Source organism: Pseudorca crassidens, chromosome 13 (genome assembly GCF_039906515.1).
Source record: "Pseudorca crassidens isolate mPseCra1 chromosome 13, mPseCra1.hap1, whole genome shotgun sequence".
Lineage (NCBI taxonomy): Eukaryota > Metazoa > Chordata > Mammalia > Artiodactyla > Delphinidae > Pseudorca > Pseudorca crassidens.
This window is the reverse complement of record NC_090308.1, coordinates 52,933,342-52,950,465: the sequence shown is the minus strand read 5'-3', so window position 1 is coordinate 52,950,465 and position 17,124 is coordinate 52,933,342. Positions and strand designations below refer to the sequence as shown.

Sequence of the window (17,124 nt, the reverse complement as noted above, 5' to 3'; positions counted from 1 at the left end):
AAATAACAAATAACATACAAGGGAATCCCCATAAGGTTAACAGCTGATCTTTCAGCAGAAACTGTGCAAGCCAGAAGGGAGTGGCAGGACACATTGTGGCAGGACATATTTAAAGTGATGAAAGGGCAGAACCTACAACCAAGATTACTCTACGTGGCAAGGATCTCATTCAGATTTGACGGAGAAGTTAAAAGCTTTACAGACAAGCAAAAGCTAAGAGGATTCAGCACCACCAACCAGCTTTACAACAAATGCTAAAGGAACTTCTCTAGGCAGAAAACACAAGAGAAGGAAAAGACCTACAATAACAAACCCAAAACAATTAAGAAAATGGTAATAGGAACATACATATCGAAAATTACCTTAAATGTAAATGGACTAAATGCTCCAACCAAAAGACATAGACTAGCTAAATGGATACAAAAACAAGACCCGTATGTATGCTACCTACAAGAGACGCACTTCAGACCTAGGGACACCAACAGACTGAAAGTGAGGGGATGGAAAAATATATTCCATGCAAATGGAAATCAAAAGAAAGCTGAAGTAGCAATTCTCATATCACACAAAATAGACTTTAAAATAAAGACTATTACAAGAGACAAAGAAGGACACTACATAATGATCAAAGGATCAATCCAAGAAGAAGATATAACAACTGTAAATATTTATGCACCCAGCATAGGAGCACCTCAATACATAAGGCAAATGCTAACAGCCATAAAAAGGGAAACTGACAGTAACACATTCATAGTAGGGGACTTTAACACCCCACTTTCACCAATGGACAGATCATCCAAAATGAAAATAAATAAGGAAACACAAGCTTTAAATGACACATTAAAAAAGATGGACTTAATTGATATTTATAGGACATTCCATCCAAAAACAACAGAATACACTTTTTTCTCAAGTGCTCATGGAACATTCTCCAGGATAGATCATATCTTGGGTCACAAATCAAGCCTTGGTAAATTTAAGAAAACTGAAATCACATCAAGTATCTTTTCTGACCACAACACGATGAGACTAGATATCAATTACAGTAAAAAATCTGTAAGAAATACAAACACATGGAGGCTAAACAATACACTACTTAATAACCAAGAGATCACTGAAGAAATCAAAGAGGAAATCAAAAAATACCTAGAAATAAATGACAATGAAAACACGATGACCCAAAACCTATGGGATGCAGCAAGAGCAGTTCTAAGAGGGAAGTTTATAGCAATACAATCCTACCGCAAGAAACAAGAAATATCTCAAATAAACAACCAGAACTTACACCTAAAGCAATTAGAGAAAGAAGAAAAAAAAAACACCCCAAAGTTAGCAGAAGGAAAGAAATCATAAAGATCAGATCAGAAATAAATGAAAAAGAAATGAAGGAAACAATAGCAAAGTTCAATAAAACTAAAAGCTGGTTCTTTGAGAAAATAATCAAAATTGATAAACCATTAGCCAGACTCATAAAGAAAAAAAGGGAGAAGATGCAAATCAATAGAATTAGAAATGAAAAAGGAGAAGTAACAACTGATACTACAGAAATACAAAGGATCATGAGAGATTACTACAAGCAACTCTATGCCAATAAAACAGACAACCTGATAGAAATGGACAAATTCTTAGAAAAGCACAGTCTTCTGACACTGAACCAGGAAGAAATAGAAAATATAAACAAACCAATCACAAGCAGTGATATTGAGACTGTGATTAAAAATCTTCCAACAAACAAAAGCCCAGGACCAGATGGATTCTCAGGTGAATTCTATCAAACATTTAGAGAAGAGCTAACACCTACCCTTCTCAAACTCTTCCAAAATATAGCAGAGGGAGGAACACTCCTAAACTAATTGTACGAGGCCACCACCACCCTGATACCAAAACCAGACAAAGATGTCACAAAGAAAGAAAACTACAGGCCATTATCACTGATGAACATAGATGCAAAAATCATCAACAAAATACTAGGAAACAGAATCCAACAACACATTAAAAGGACCATGCACCATGACCAAGTAGGATTTATCCCAGGAATGCAAGGATTCTTCAATATACGCAAATCAATCAATGTGATACACCATATTAACAAATTCAAGGAGAAAATCCATATGATCATCTCAATAGATGTAGAAAAAGCTTTCGACAAAATTCAACACCCATTTATGATAAAAACCCTCCAGAAAGTAGGCATAGAGGGAACTTTCCTCAACATAATAAAGGCCATAGAAGACAAACCCACAGACAACATCGTTCTCAATGGTGAAACTCTGAAACCATTTCCACTAAGATCAGGAACAAGACACGGTTACCCACTCTCGGCATCATTATTCAACAAAGTTTTGGAAGTTTTAGCCACAGCAATCAGAGAAGAAAAAGAAATAAAAAGAATCCAAATCAGAAAAGAAGAAGTAAAGCTGTCACTGTTTGCAGATGACATGATACTACACATAGAGAGTCCTAAAGATGCTACCAGAAAACTACTAGAGCTAATCAATGAATTTGGTAAAGTACCAGGATACAAAATTAATGCACAGAAATCTCTTGCATTCCTATATAATAATGATGAAAAATCTGAAAGAGAAACTAAGGAAACCCTCCCATTTACCAGTGCGAGAAAAAGAATAAAATACCTAGGAATAAACCTACCTAAGGAGACAAAAGATGTGTATGCAGAAAACTATAAGACACTGATGAAAGAAAATAAAGATGATACAAACAGATGGATTGGACTGGATTACCATGTTCTTGGATTGGAAGAATCAACATTGTGAAAATGACTATAGTACCCAAAGCAGTCTACAGATTCAATGCAATCCCTATCAAACTACCACTGGCATTTTTCACAGAACTAGAACAAAAAATTTCACAATTTGTATGGAAATACAAAAGACCCCGAATAGCCAAAGCAATCTTAAAAAGAAAAACGGAGCTGGAGGAATCAGGCTCCCTGACTTCAGACTATACTAGAAAGCTACAGTAATCAAGAGAGTATGGTACTGGCACAAAAACAGAAATATAGATCAACGGAACAGGATAGAAAGCCCAGAGATAAACCCACGCACATATGGTCACCTTATCTTTGACAAAGGAGGCAGGAATGTACAGTGGAGAAAGGACAGCCTCTTCAATAAGTGGTGCTGGGAAAACTGGACAGCTACTTGTAAAAGAATGAAATTAGAACACTCCCTAACACCATACAAAAAAATAAACTCAAAATGGATTAAAGATCTAAATGTAAAGCCAGACACTATCAAACTCTTAGAGGAAAACATAGGCAGAACACTCTATGACATCAATCACAGCAAGATCCTTTTTGACCCACCTCCTAGAGAAATGGAAATAAAAACAAAAAGAAACAAATGGGACCTAATGAAACTTCAAAGCTTTTGTACAGCAAAGGAAACCATAAACAAGACAAAAAGACAACCCTCAGAATGGGAGAAAATATTTGCAAATGAAGCAACTGACAAAGGATTAATCTCCAAAATTTACAAGCAGCTCATGCAGCTCATCAAAAAAACAAACAGCCCAATCCAAAAATGGGCAGAAGACCTAAATAGACATTTCTCCAAAGAAGATATACAGATTGAGAACAAACACATGAAAGAATGCTCAACATCACTTATCATTACAGAAATGCAAATCAAAACTACAGTGAGGTATCACCTGACACCAGTCAGAATGGCCATCATCAAAAAATCTACAAACAATAAATGCTGGAGAGGGTGTGGAGAAAAGGGAACCCTCTTGCACTGTTGGTGGGAACGTAAATTGATACAGCCACTATGGAGGCTCATTAATAAACTGAAAATAGAACTACCATACAACCCAGCAATCCCACTACTGGGCATATACCCTGAGAAAACCATAATTCAAAAAGAGTCATGTACCACAATGTTCACTGCAGCTCTATTTACAATAGCCAGGACATGGAAGCAACCTAGGTGTCCATCGACAGATGAATGGATAAAGAAGATGTGGCACAGATATACAATGGAATATTACTCAGCCGTAAAAAGAAACAAAACTGAGTTATTTGTAGTGAGGTGGATGTCATACAGAGTGAAGTAAGTCAGAAAGAGAAAAACAAACACCGTGTGCTAATGCATATATACGGAATCTAAGAAAAAAAAAAAGGTTACGAAGAACCTCGGGGCAGGACAGGAATAAAGACGCAGACGTAGAGAATGAACTTGAGGACAAGGGGAGGGGGAAGGGTAAGCTGGGATGAAGTAAGAGAGTGGCACGGACTTATATATACTACCAAATGTAAAATAGATAGCTAGTGGGAAGCAGCCGCACAACACAGGGAGATCAGCTTGGTGCTTTGTGACCACCTAGAGGGGTGGGATAGGCAGGGTGGGAGGGAGATGCAAGAGGGAGGAGGTATGGGGATATATGTATATGTATAGCTGATTCACTATGTTATAAAGCAGAAACTAACACACCATTGAAAAGCCATTATACTCCAATATGGATGTTAAAAAAAATAAACAAAAATAAATAAATAAAAAGCATAATTCATAAAAAAAAGGTTTTATTTATTTTTGAACTACATCTAGCCCATTATCTAGACTACTCCTAGACAGGTGAAGGGCAATTCACTGAGGTAAAATGATGCCCTAGTTTCACAGAAACATCCTCGGGGGCATCAGTGCTCTGTTTTCTAACTTTCCTTCACAAACAACAGTCTGATTCTTAATCTGTGGTCTCTGTGGTCCAGCCCCCTGGTGGGAGAGCCCTGATAAACACCTGGTGCCTGACAGGTGACCTCTCACTGCAAAGGAACAGAGTCATCCTGCATCATCCATTAGTAAGTGATTCCGTTTCTGAGAAACTCAGTACAGTCGGGGCGCTAAGAAAACAAAAATGGAGATTCTTAACCTGAAAAGATGGTGACCAGAGACTGAACTGGTGGTACCATGACAATTAAGCAGTTAATTCATCCGTTCTAATATTTTATGGCGCGCTCACCCTGTGCCAGCCAGACATACAGACGAATTTCAGACTGAAAAGGCTGGCTCCTAGCGCTTGAGTATTTTATGTAGAGCAGATCTATGTTGTTATTTATGACACCACGAGACCTGAGCCAGAAAACAACCCACTTTCAAGCAAGCAGACAAACTGTGTTGCCTTGAGCACCCAGACAAGGGGCTCTGGCTTCATGTCAAGAGTAGCAGTGCCGGGAGCAGAACCTTTAAACTCTAGGAGGACAGGGACCACGCCTGGCTCAATGCCCAGAAACAGCAGGAGTTCCCCCAATATCTGTTGCCCGTATTGTTGTGGATTACCTCCACAGCTCCTGACAAAGTGGGGTGTGCAGGGCCCGAAAGTCAGATTTTTCTGACTCACATTGTCAGGATCAAATGCTCCATACCTGAACTGTCTGGTAATCGGAAGCATCGATTCCTTTCACAGTCACCTCTCGGAAGATTCTGGGCTCCAGTTCCTCTTTGGTCAGATCACAGTGATAAATGATACCTAGAAGGAAGTGGAAGTCTTAAGTTCAGTCCACAAACTCACTAGATACAAGGGGGGCAAAGATCACAAAGCACAGTCAGCAGTGCCGTGTAAGGTCACTGTAGCAAGAGAGCCCACAATGGTCAGGCGTGTGGAGTGCCTGACTTCATCATCACCAGTTCACACTTCATCATCACCATCGTGTTCGGCCTTCCATTTTACAACAGTTACCTGGGTATTCATTTTAGAAGATTCTAATGCATTCTGTGACCATGAGAATAGTTAAACCTAACTGCAGAAACTTAATAGGTCTTCCCCACGCCAGGTCACTTAGGAGAACAGGTCAAAGAAGATGGGAAACTTCATGTAGGGCCGTTTTACCTGAGAAGTGATTAAGATGGAAAACTCAAATGACTTGCCTAAAGTCAACAGCCATTCAGGGGTCTCTTGATGGGAACTCTGGGGCGCCTGTTACCTGCTACCCACCCATCTGTGGACACACATGTGGAGAGCAGTCAAGGACCAAAGATAGCCTTTTAGGGTAGCCTTTTGGAGTTGCCTTTAAAATTTTGATTATCCCAGTAATTGTGCACAACACAGATTGATGAACACACACCACAACATTTTAGCTTATTTTAACCACTAATGAAAATTCCATTTCCTTAATTTAACGCTACTACACTCTAACATTCAAGAACTAAACCAAAGAAACAATAACTAAGACGAATCGTTACTGTTTGAAAACAACAACATTGCTATAGTTTATGAAACAGAATTAGTCATCTGGAGTGGCTGGTGTGGAAACAGCCCTCCCACAGAATACTTTAAACATATGCTGTCAAGTATATGAAAAATCAATTTAGAGATCCTAATACTTGCTGGAAAACCAGAAACTAAGCGGTACTCCCACAGGGCACATTCAAATTGATTGATCATGTGTTAAAATGGCAGCTTGCTTTCTTTTCAACTCCTCTGTGTACGTATGAACTTCACTAACAGCTGAGAAACAGCACTCTGCCCCCCCACTGGCAAAGAGTAATACATTCAGATTCCTTAACAGCAGGACTGCTAATCCCTATGAATGTTATCTCACTTCTCATGCTTACAAATTATTTTAAGGTTTATAATAGGGAATATGATTAACACTGACAGTGGGGAGATGTGTAACATGACCGAAGTCCTGGCTTTCTTAGTTTAAGTTATAGTTGGATGTTTGTTGGAATATGACTTTATATATAAAATACTTCCAGACTACACTCTGGGCATACATTCTAAATTACCAGATACACTGAATACTGTACTTGCCCAGATAAATGTAATCTCGAGGGCAAATTGCTATCTTCACATGTATGTTAATTTTTGAAGAGCTTCTTCATTAGTACCTGCCCCACTTCATCCAAACACAAAAAGCATCTGAATCCTTGGAAAAAACTCTAGACCAAACAACGACGACGACAAGAGACTGCAGAACAAGCATGTGCCATTTGAGCATCGGACTCACCCCGGCATCACTGTTACCTGTACTACGGTGAACGACGAAGGACCCTGGGGCCAGGATTCCCAGCTCTGGCCAGTTACTGGGGCAGTGACCCCAGTGAAAGACAGTGAGTAGGAAACACACTCTAAATGCCTGTTTATCTAGAATAATTGAGACATCAAACCCTCCAATAGCAGAATGAAATAAGTATAGGACACGGGCTGGCTACTGTTGGGAGAAAGGGTGCCGAGTGCCTGACTTTAATTCTTCTGTTTGGGGCAGAAGCGGCACCTTGGGGGAGGCTGGGTTAAACCTAAAGGTACTGGTACTTAATATATTTGATGGATACTTTCTGTTTATAGATCCATCGGGGTCAGTCCAGGTTAGCCCACTGCATATTCACTCTGTAACATGAATTCCTGTAGTCTAATGATGCTTTGTGTCCTGTCTGAATTGGTTTGCTTAAGTACAAGGAGCGGGGAAGGGACTGGAGAAACCATCCTAGAGTCATGAATCAGAGAGGACTGGTCAGGTGATCTCTGGGGAATAATTTCAAAGTTTAAGGGCAAAAGAGAACTGAATTATGGAATTCCCTTAAGACCACACGAGGTGTCTGCACTTGACATGGGTCTCCTGATGAAACAGTGTTTTAACAAGGCTATTCTAGCAATAGGAAAGAGGCAGGGACGATCAGCTCGAATATTCCTGCTATATATAATCTGAATAAATGTAAGGAGGTGAAAGAAATGGGAGTTAGGAGGAAGGGGCAACCCTAGAGGTTGCTAAAGAATCATCAGAGGAATCTGGAAAATCGGATGTGCAAAAAGAAGGCAAAAGGAATTTGTGAAGATGACCCATGTAGATACTGTTTCATCCGATTATAGGTTGGGTTTTAAGGTTATTAAAAGAAAAAACCCCCACAAACTAAAACAAGTCTCTCAAAAATTGTTTGCACTCCTTGGTCATTTACCCAATGGAGTCGAAAACATGTCCACACAAGAACCTGTACACAGATGTTTACAGCAGCTCTATTAATGATTGCCAAAAGCTGGGAGCAACCAAGATGTCCTTCAGTAGGTGAATGTGTAAATAAACTGTGGGACATCCAAGCAATGGAATATTACTCAGTGCTAGAAAGAAATAAGCCATCAAGCCACGGAACAACCTTAAACTCATATTACTAAGTGAAGGAGCCAACCTGAAAAGGCTACGTAATCTATGAGTCCACTACATGACATTCTGGAAAAGGCAAAGCTATGGAGATAGTGAAAAGGTCAGTGGTTGTTAGGGGCTTGGCGGGGGGAAGGGATGAAAAGGGCTGAGCACAGAGGCTTTTAAGGGCACTGAAAACACTCTGCATGGTATCATAATGATGGATACACGTCGTCATACATTTCTCCAAACTTAGAATGTACAGCACCAAGAGTGACTCCTAAGGTAAGTCACGGATTTCAGGCAACTAGGATGTGTGTCCATGCAGGTTCATCAGTTGTCACAGGGGATGTACCCTGTAGCAGGGATGCTGATGACGGCAAAGGTAGTGCGTGTGTGGGGCAGAGAGTGCATAGGAAATCTCTGTACCAGCCCTTCAGGTTTGCTGTGGACCTAAAACTGCTCTAAAAAAATAAAGTCTTGAAACATTTTTATGCCTTTCCCAAAGAGCCTGGGAAAGGTTCTTTGATTTCTTCTCCCTGTCTCTCAGAGCCATGCAACTGGGACGCCTATACTGGATTATTACAACACACGCAAGTCTGGAGTGAGCCTTAGACAACGCTCAAGGTTCCATGAGTACAGAATCAGTCGGCTCGACCACTAAGTGGTTTGAGCCACAGGGAATAAGTGTATCGTGCTCCAAACCGCCCTGGCTGCCTCTGTTCTTCCAAGTGCGACTCAAGGTACAAATGGCTTGGCTCAAGACGTGTCTCCACTATGTACCTCCATGGGAAACGGTCAGCTGGTGTTCACCTGCCAGACGTACCACGTGTCCACAGCAGCTGGCACTGCAGGTGTTTTTGGCCCCAGGGCTTTATTTATAATTTAGTGTCTCTGCTGTTTACTGCAGTAGTGGACAGCCAATCTTCAGAGACCAGCGCCAGACAGCCTTTGAGCGGACATGCATGTATGTGGGAGTGTATATGTACACACTGCCATTCCTGCTTTCGAGGAATCTAGTTTAATTGTCTGATGGCCATCTTTACATTTGGATAAGAAGGCCTGAGTCTGGAAGCCCCGTTCTCCGGTTTTAGATATCAAATTACATGAAGGAGAGAAAAGAAAAAGCAGGAGGCAAAACGAGTAAGAAAAGACAAAGGAGAAGAACAAAGAACGGCAGCACCAAATTAAAGCTTGCTCAGGAGCGTCCTGTCCATACAGCACTGACAACACACTCCTCTTTCCAAACCGCACGGCCACGGTCACGGATAGGATTTCACTGCTTGGTACAGAACTCATCATTTTATGCTGGGACAGTGAGCCCTTTCAGCCCTGGGTAATGATGAACTTGTTCCTGAAATAAATGGCCACATGGGGTCACTGAAGGTGGTTTACAGGCCTCTGGGGACTCTGGCTTTTATGACGAGCAGGTGAGTCAGCGCTGCTCTGTTCTCCTCATTGCCCTTTATCCATTGTCACTGTTTCAAGGCTATGAGGTTTTCCAAAGTCAAATTTCTGGAACCAGTGTAAGTTGAGGAAATAAAGTGTGGATCGCACGGCAGTGGTTGAGAATGGCTCTCTGGAGGAAAGCTACTTCTCTTGGTTCCTGTCCACTTGCTGCCACTGTCCCCCAAGCCCCAGGGGAGGAGGGGTGAGGCTCGAGACACCCTGATGTGAGGTTCTTGACCTGTCAGTTCCAGACTCCTGGCTCTGGGCGTGGTTTCCACATCTCTTTGAGATCCTCTGAAAGGCACATGGGCAAGTAAAGCTTGCTAGGTGTTCCAGAGGTACCATCAGCCCTACGTACAGAGCACCATTCTTTTGGTTTTAATAACCCTGACGGCAACCTGTCATGACGATAAGATTCCTTAAAGACTGCCTGCTCTGTGACTCAGAGGCACGAAAAAAAAAAAGTGTATCAGGCATCACTGTCACCTGCCAAACCCCAGGAGGAGGACAAGGCCACTTCTGCACCTGCTGCGCTCTCCCCTACGTCTGCTGAGGACCAAACTATTGCAACAAAACTGGGCAGGACAAAAAGGACGATGAAGGAGCTCAAAAAACAAACAAGGAAAGTGCAGACATCTTTTCAGCCAGACTGCTTTCAGGATAGGGTCTACCCAGTCAACGGTACACTGCCAACTGAGCCAGGCTCCTGGGATAAATCAGGGTATGTGTTATGGCTTCGGCTGTAACAGAAACATTGCAGCCAAGTGGAGAAACGGGAAAAAACCGAAACAAGCAAAATGAGTGTGACCAACTTAAAAAAAAAACAAGTTATACAGAAAGCTATGTTTAGTTTGGGGAAAATTAACTGATACCGTAAAATTGCAATTTACAAGTGTTTCCTTTTCTACTAGAACCAAGTAACAAATTCCGCCCCCCCATATGATGTAAGACTAAACTTTCACAATTATATTTTAATCCAGTTTAACAAGAGCAGAATTTATTCTCAGTTTTAAAACAATTTATTAATGTCAGATGTGACTACAGATTTTTATATAACACTTTTAGTTATTTGCACTGTGTGTGTTTTGTAGACCAAAGGCTGACTCTAAGGTTATACTTGTTCATGCTGATTTTTCACATCAACCTAGAACAACAGATGGTCCTGTCCCTGGAAGAGAGACTCAGGATATAAGATGAATGAGAGTGCAGTTTTAGGTGTTCGTGTTTCCCTTTGTTCTGAGCGTCTGTTTTACTGTTATATTCCCACTAAGTACTTCTGGCTGTAATACAGCGTATGTGATTTTCAATAACACAGCATTGTATTTCGATTTCTCAAAAGAAACCCAAACGTGAGTCTGATTTTTAAATTGGACAACATTGGTGGAAAGACTCTCACCTGGAGATAAAAAGGAAGTAAACTGATAGAAGATTTCGGTGTCCTTCTTCTGACCGCTGTACCCCACGACGCTGCCGACCTCAAGCGGGAAGGTCTTGAGGAGAGCACCGGTGGCTAGGTCGTGAAGCTGCAGAGTGTTCTTCACGTTATGGAGGTAGCATAACACCAAAAAGTTGGACCTGACGCAAGCTACCCACTCTGAAAAGATAACAACAGATAAAGCATAATGTGGTTTTGAAAATTAGCCCAAAACATACTCATGTCACCGAACAATAGTTCTTGAGTTCAATCAACACTGTGCTCTGCGGCAGTGAGACTTGCAAGTGATTTTATAATTGGTGTTAATCATGCATCATGTTTTCAGCGTATCCCTTTAATAAATCACTGCCACTGTCATCTCCAGAGGTAACAAGATATTCTCCACCTGGGGCCAGGAGTTTTTGATGATCTAGATAACGTGTGTAATACAAATAACCCTGCTTACCTATTTTGTGTCCAATATCACGCTACAGGAGGTATAAGAAGGAAAACAACAAAGCCCGAATCACGATCCACATCTGTCAGGATCCTTTATTCAACAAACTGTATTAAATGTAAATGTATGTGCCAGATACCCTACAGGGTGCTGGACGGACCAGCAAGAAGATGAGGTCATTTCTGTCCTTGAGACACAATCGCGTAAAAATACAAGTAGTAACTTGTAAACAAGGGTGAGTGAGTGGTTGGTTGGGACCCCAAATAAGAGAGAGCCCTTGAGCAAATGCTGAATTATGTCTGGAGGGCAGGGGTGTGAAGGCGGGGGGCCTGGTGGTGTCGGGAACAGGACAACTCTCTGGGGGCCGAGAAGGTGGGAAAACATGACTCAAGGAATGAAGGCCAGAGCTGGGGATGAGGAGAGAGAAAAGGAACATGAATGAACCAACAGCAGGAAGGAAGGGAGCGAGGGAAGGAGACTGGGAGAAAGAACGAGGTAGAGATCCATTTTCAAGAAGAAAACCGGGCTTCCCTGGTGGCGCAGTGGTTGGGAGTCCGCCTGCTGATGCAGGGGACACGGGTTCGTGCCCCGATAGGGGAAGATTCCACTCTGTGGCTGGGCCTGTGAGCCATGGCCGCCGAGCCTGTGCTCCGCAACGGGAGAGGCCACAGCAGTGAGAGGCCCACACACCGCAAAAAAAAAAAAAAGAAGAAGAAAACCACTGCTCCATTCGGGGGCGGGCGGGGGCAGTAGTGGTGGTTTGATGGGGGACTGGGTGAGCCAGGTAGGGGCGAGTTTAGGCCTTTCTGACTCAGCCGTTACTGAGGAGCTACTGTTGGAGAGAAGGGTGACACACATAAAGATGGCATCAGATGTATGCATCCGACGACTGACCAGAGAACAACAGAGGTGCACAGAGGGTGGAGGGGAGACCCGAACACACAACTGTAAGAAGCCGGGCAGAACACCTTATCAAGCTGGGGATAAAGTCTGGAGGAGGGGGCAAAGAAACAGAAGGCATCTCCCAGGAAGACTCACCAGGACGTGGCAAGTGTGGGGACAGGAAAGTGAGGCAGAGACAGGAGGCCCCTCGGTGTCCAGGGCTGCAGCTTCAGTGATGGTACCGTCCGAGATGGAGCTGGGAGAGCGGAGGTGAGTGAGCAGAGGAGGAAAGGAGAAAGCAGGGGTGGGGCAGGCACCAAGCACAATCCGGCGTGCTCCGGATGAGATGGGCCAGCGCTAAGGACAGGCCATCCAGAGGGAGAGATGCTTTAGTAAATGGAAGCAAGGACAGGGCTGCAGGGAACAGCTCTAGTGCGTGGAAAAGAAAAGCCTTTCTTGGGTCTCATGGTGGGATGCAGGGCAAGGGGCTCTTGACACTGCTTATTTTTAAACCCAAGAAACTAGTAGTTCACGCATATAACGTTATGAATGATCAACAAGACACAGGCCAGAGGGAGCTCTGAGGATCCCCAGGGGCCTCAGTCTCGGCGGGTGGTTTAGATTACTACCACAAACTTTTCCTCAAGTCAGGATAGAAGGAAGAACTCTTACACCTGAAAGTAATTTGCTCATCCAATACGACTTTTTAAGTGCTTCAATCAAGCAATATATGTCATGTGGCTTTAATGTTTTAAGGAAAGTAAGGGGAAAAAAACTGAAGTAAATTATTTCTGTCCAAAAATAATCAATCTGTGTTAACTACGAGTACATCAGAATTCTAAAACAGACGAAGTGAATAAGAAAAGGACAAGGTGATTTGTAGACTGTCGTTAATAAAAGCTCTGACTTTACAGCTGTACTTTATGACTCATCTCTAGTTTTTATTCTCAATAGGGCGTTCTGTGCTAATGACACACTGCAAATTCAACTGTGCTTCTCTTTGAATTGATGAGTTCTGTGAATATGGAAGGTTTCCCCTTTCCAGTCTAAAGAACTTATAACCTTTTAGAGGAAAGGTTATAAAAATATAACCTTGATTTGCATTTCATTAGATCTGCAAGTGAGATGGGATGTCACCTTAAGGTACAGTTAAAACTGCCTTAGGGGGGCTTTAAAAGGCAGAAAATTCACACGCCTTGGGAAATATTTGTATCTCTGATGCTTCCCTACGTGAGAATCGCTGTTCCAACCTGACTCGAACCTGAAAAACACCGAGGGCACTCACTCTTCAGGAAGACATGCCCACCAAGTCTCCCTTGGACCCCCCAAGGCCTGAGGGCCCCTCCTGTGGCACTTAGGAAGCACTCACTAAATGCTGGCTCCCTTGGGGGGGACATTCTGTCTCAGTTTGGACAGAAGTCATCAGGTTACCAAAGTCGCATGAAGGTGTTCATGGAAAAGGCAGAAAACCTGTTCTAGGATTCGTGGGTCCCTCAACCAAATATACGAGGGTCAGAGACGGAATGGAAGGTTTTGAGGACACAGGGTGAAGCGATTTCCTTGGAAAGAGCCCCTGTCATGCTGTAAGTCCCCCGCCCCGCTGGGGAAAACCCCAGCCTGAGAGAGACAGAGCACCGGTGCCTAATCCAAAGCTGAGAAGCACGTATGGACTGTGGACTGTGGAGGAGCCCGGGATGGGCTGCTGCCCTGGGGCTGCAAATGGGGGTTGTGTAGGAAAGAGCATGGGTGGGGCTGCCTTGGGTCCTGTCTGACAGAACTGCCTGAGGTGTTGCAGACCTCTTTACAGAAGCAGGCGGAGGGATGAGCCAGAAGCCCAGGGGTGAAGGGGATCCCAGGCAAACACCCAGAGCAGCGCTTCCTCCAGGGCCAAGGGAACTGCCCAAGCAAGGGCCCGGCGGGAGCGCCCTTGGGAAGCGCTCAGAGACTCAGCTGTAATCAGCTGACCACCTTCCGCTCTACCCGCTAAGCAAGGCCAGGCTGAAATATCTGCAGGCGTAGAGCACACTGCCTTGAGCCAGTGCGGAAGACGTCCTTACTTTTCCAGGATGTGCACCTGGATCTGACTCCAATACTTGTGCCTTAATTCACTGAAAAACCCATGCCAGGACTGCTTTATGTGACAACGGGCCACTCTGCAGCTCTCAAAAGGAATTATTTTCCTGATTATATACACCTTATACCTTCCCATTTGGGGATGGCCCTAGATTTTATCCCCATTCAACCCATCAGCAGAAGTTCACCTCCACAAGCAAACTCTTCACTGGCTTGAACGTACTCGACTCTCCTTTTGTGTCAAAAAGTGTAACAAAATTAGAGAGTCTCATTTTAAATCCAGCTTTCAGGCAAGAAGTAACTTATAAAGCAGTATATTATTTTTGGAAAAATCACTGAGAAAATCAGTAATGGGAACTTAAAGGAACTCTGAAACATGACAGATAAAGAACTGAGGCTCTCAAGAGGTTACTGTAGCGCAGTGCGCACAGCATCAAGTGCAATGTATTTCAATTAACTCTGACAAGAGTCTCTTCTCTTTTCCAGTAAGAGGACTGTAAATCCACCCTAAGATCTACAATAGGTGTCCTATGAACAGCCAAAGCTTATTCAGAAGCTAAAAGCTAAGGATTCTGAATCCAACTGATTTAAAAAAAACTAAACATTAGTGATTATCAGACAATAACTACACAAAGACAGCCGATACTTTTTTTTCTAATAAAAGAAAAGCACTACCTTTGAAGGTCTGGATTCTTTTTGAAGACCCCACACAGTATTGTACTAACTACAAAGATGTCACACGGTAAACACCTAGTTGCGCTACTGAGACATTTCACAATTAGAGGTTGAAGGTTCTTCACCTTGTAACCGGTCACCGGAGAATGAGAGATGCACCAACTTCCTGACGTTCTAACCAGAAACAAAAGCACAACTTCCAATCGGCACGTACTCTTACCCAAGACGTCTTTCTCGTGCTCGGGAACAAGCACCTTCCACCTGGACTCCTCGGGATCTGTGAAGTCAATGTTGATCAGGCGGTAGTTGGGAGAATGACGATTTGTCTTGAACGTGAACACCGTGCCCTCGTTGGTTACATAGTCATATTCCCCTTCGAAGTTGTCGATCAGCTTCACCCACTTCAGGATTCCTGGTGAGAGACCAAGCACCTCTGTCACCTCTCCAGGGTTTGAAATGGTGTGGTTTGTATGTGGGGGGCGGGGGATGGATCTTTTCTGTCTATAGAACACAAAGCAGACACAATATTTGGAAGACCTAAGGCATGAGAAAGAGCAAGGGCGGATGTGGGTAAATTTTAAGGTTTCCAAATAACGCAAACCTGGCAATGAAGGAGAGTGGAGAATTCTCTCAGCCCATTACCCCACATAATCCGGCACATCCCCTTCTACCTGAGAGGGTCTCAAATCCAAGCACGTCTTTCTACCTCTACTGCCATCACTCCACCCCAAGTCTTTATTTCCCTCTGGTTATGAGCAGTGGCTCACAATTGGGGATGATCTCACCCCCACCCGCGGACTTCTGGAAATGTCTGCAGACCTTTTGATTGTTACAACTTGGCAAGTGAGAGGAGGGCTGCTACGAGCATCTAGTGGGAAGAGGCCGGAGATGCTGTTTCAAGGCACAGGATACCCCTTGGACAAAGAGCCAGCTAGCCCCAGATGTCAGTACGTGGCTGGGAAACCCTGGTGTGCGGCATCAGCTTCCCACATGCTCTGCCCACTGCCACTCTTGTTCTTCTCGGTAGCAGCCACCACCATGTCTTAATATCCTAAGCTGGTCCCTGTTGGTACCCTTCCTAGAAATTTCCCCACTGCTCTTTGAATCAAATCCAAATTCCTTCTTTCGGTCTCCATGGTCCTGCATGTTACAGTCCTTGCCCACTTGGCTAACCTCAGATGTTCCAACTGTTGCCTCACTCCCTGTCCTCTGGCAACAGTGGCCTTTGTTAGGTTCCTTAAGACATGCTTCACTTCAGGGCCTTGTCACAAGCTGTTTCCCTTGCCTACCCCACTCTCAAATGGCTAGGTACCTCTCACCTGCACCCAGATCATTTCTTCACAGCACTTCTCTCAAGATATGTACACCTGAGCCTTGAACAACATGGGTTTGAATTGCGTGGGTTCCCTTATAGGGGGTTATTTTCAATAGTAAATACTGCAGTACTACCTGATCTGCAGTTGGTTGAATCCATGGACGCAGAGGGACCATGTATCCAGGGGGCCAACTGTAACCTCCACGTGGTTCAAGGGTCAACTGTACCTAATTTGCTTGTCTATAATTTGACTTTTTTATTCACTATTTAATACTCAGCACCCAGACAGAGTGGCACCTTCAAAGGTGCAAAATAAAATTGGTGTTGAATGCAAGGACGAACACTTTCCAGTCCTTCTGTTCTAAGAACTAGTCTGGAGAAGGTCAACACTACAGAGAGATCTTAAATGTGTCCCCCATCATCATCATTTAAACGGCTCACTAAATGTCACTGTTAATATTAAAAAAAAAAAAATCCACTGGGAAGACATCTGGTTCATAATGTATCAGACATAAATGTTTAGAGGACATCTCAAAAATCTTATAAACGAAAAAGCTCTATGACTTCTAAACTGCTCAAAGGCAATGCCGGATCTCAGCTATTCTCCAATTAATCTCCTACCTTCGATTTCACAATGAAATTGCTACATTAATTTAGATCGTTCATTTATATTCCTGGCGAGTTTACGTTCATTGTCTCATTCATTTCTATAACATAATATCTTTATATAATTTGTTGTTGAATTAAATTAATCAGGGAAAATATAA

At 43.1% G+C, this 17,124-nt stretch overlaps 1 protein-coding gene across 1 annotated transcript in view; it reads right to left on the bottom strand.

Moving 5' to 3' along the window:
* The window catches only part of PREP (prolyl endopeptidase), a 136,087-nt gene that overhangs the window by 54,576 nt on the left and 64,387 nt on the right, over positions 1-17,124 (bottom strand). Inside the window, exons 8-10 of the mRNA XM_067702459.1 lie at positions 15,263-15,454; positions 10,938-11,135; positions 5,381-5,484 (exon numbers count right to left, since the gene is read on the bottom strand). Of these exons, the coding sequence (XP_067558560.1) occupies positions 5,381-5,484; positions 10,938-11,135; positions 15,263-15,454 (494 nt within the window). The remainder of the gene's footprint in view (positions 1-5,380; positions 5,485-10,937; positions 11,136-15,262; positions 15,455-17,124) is intronic.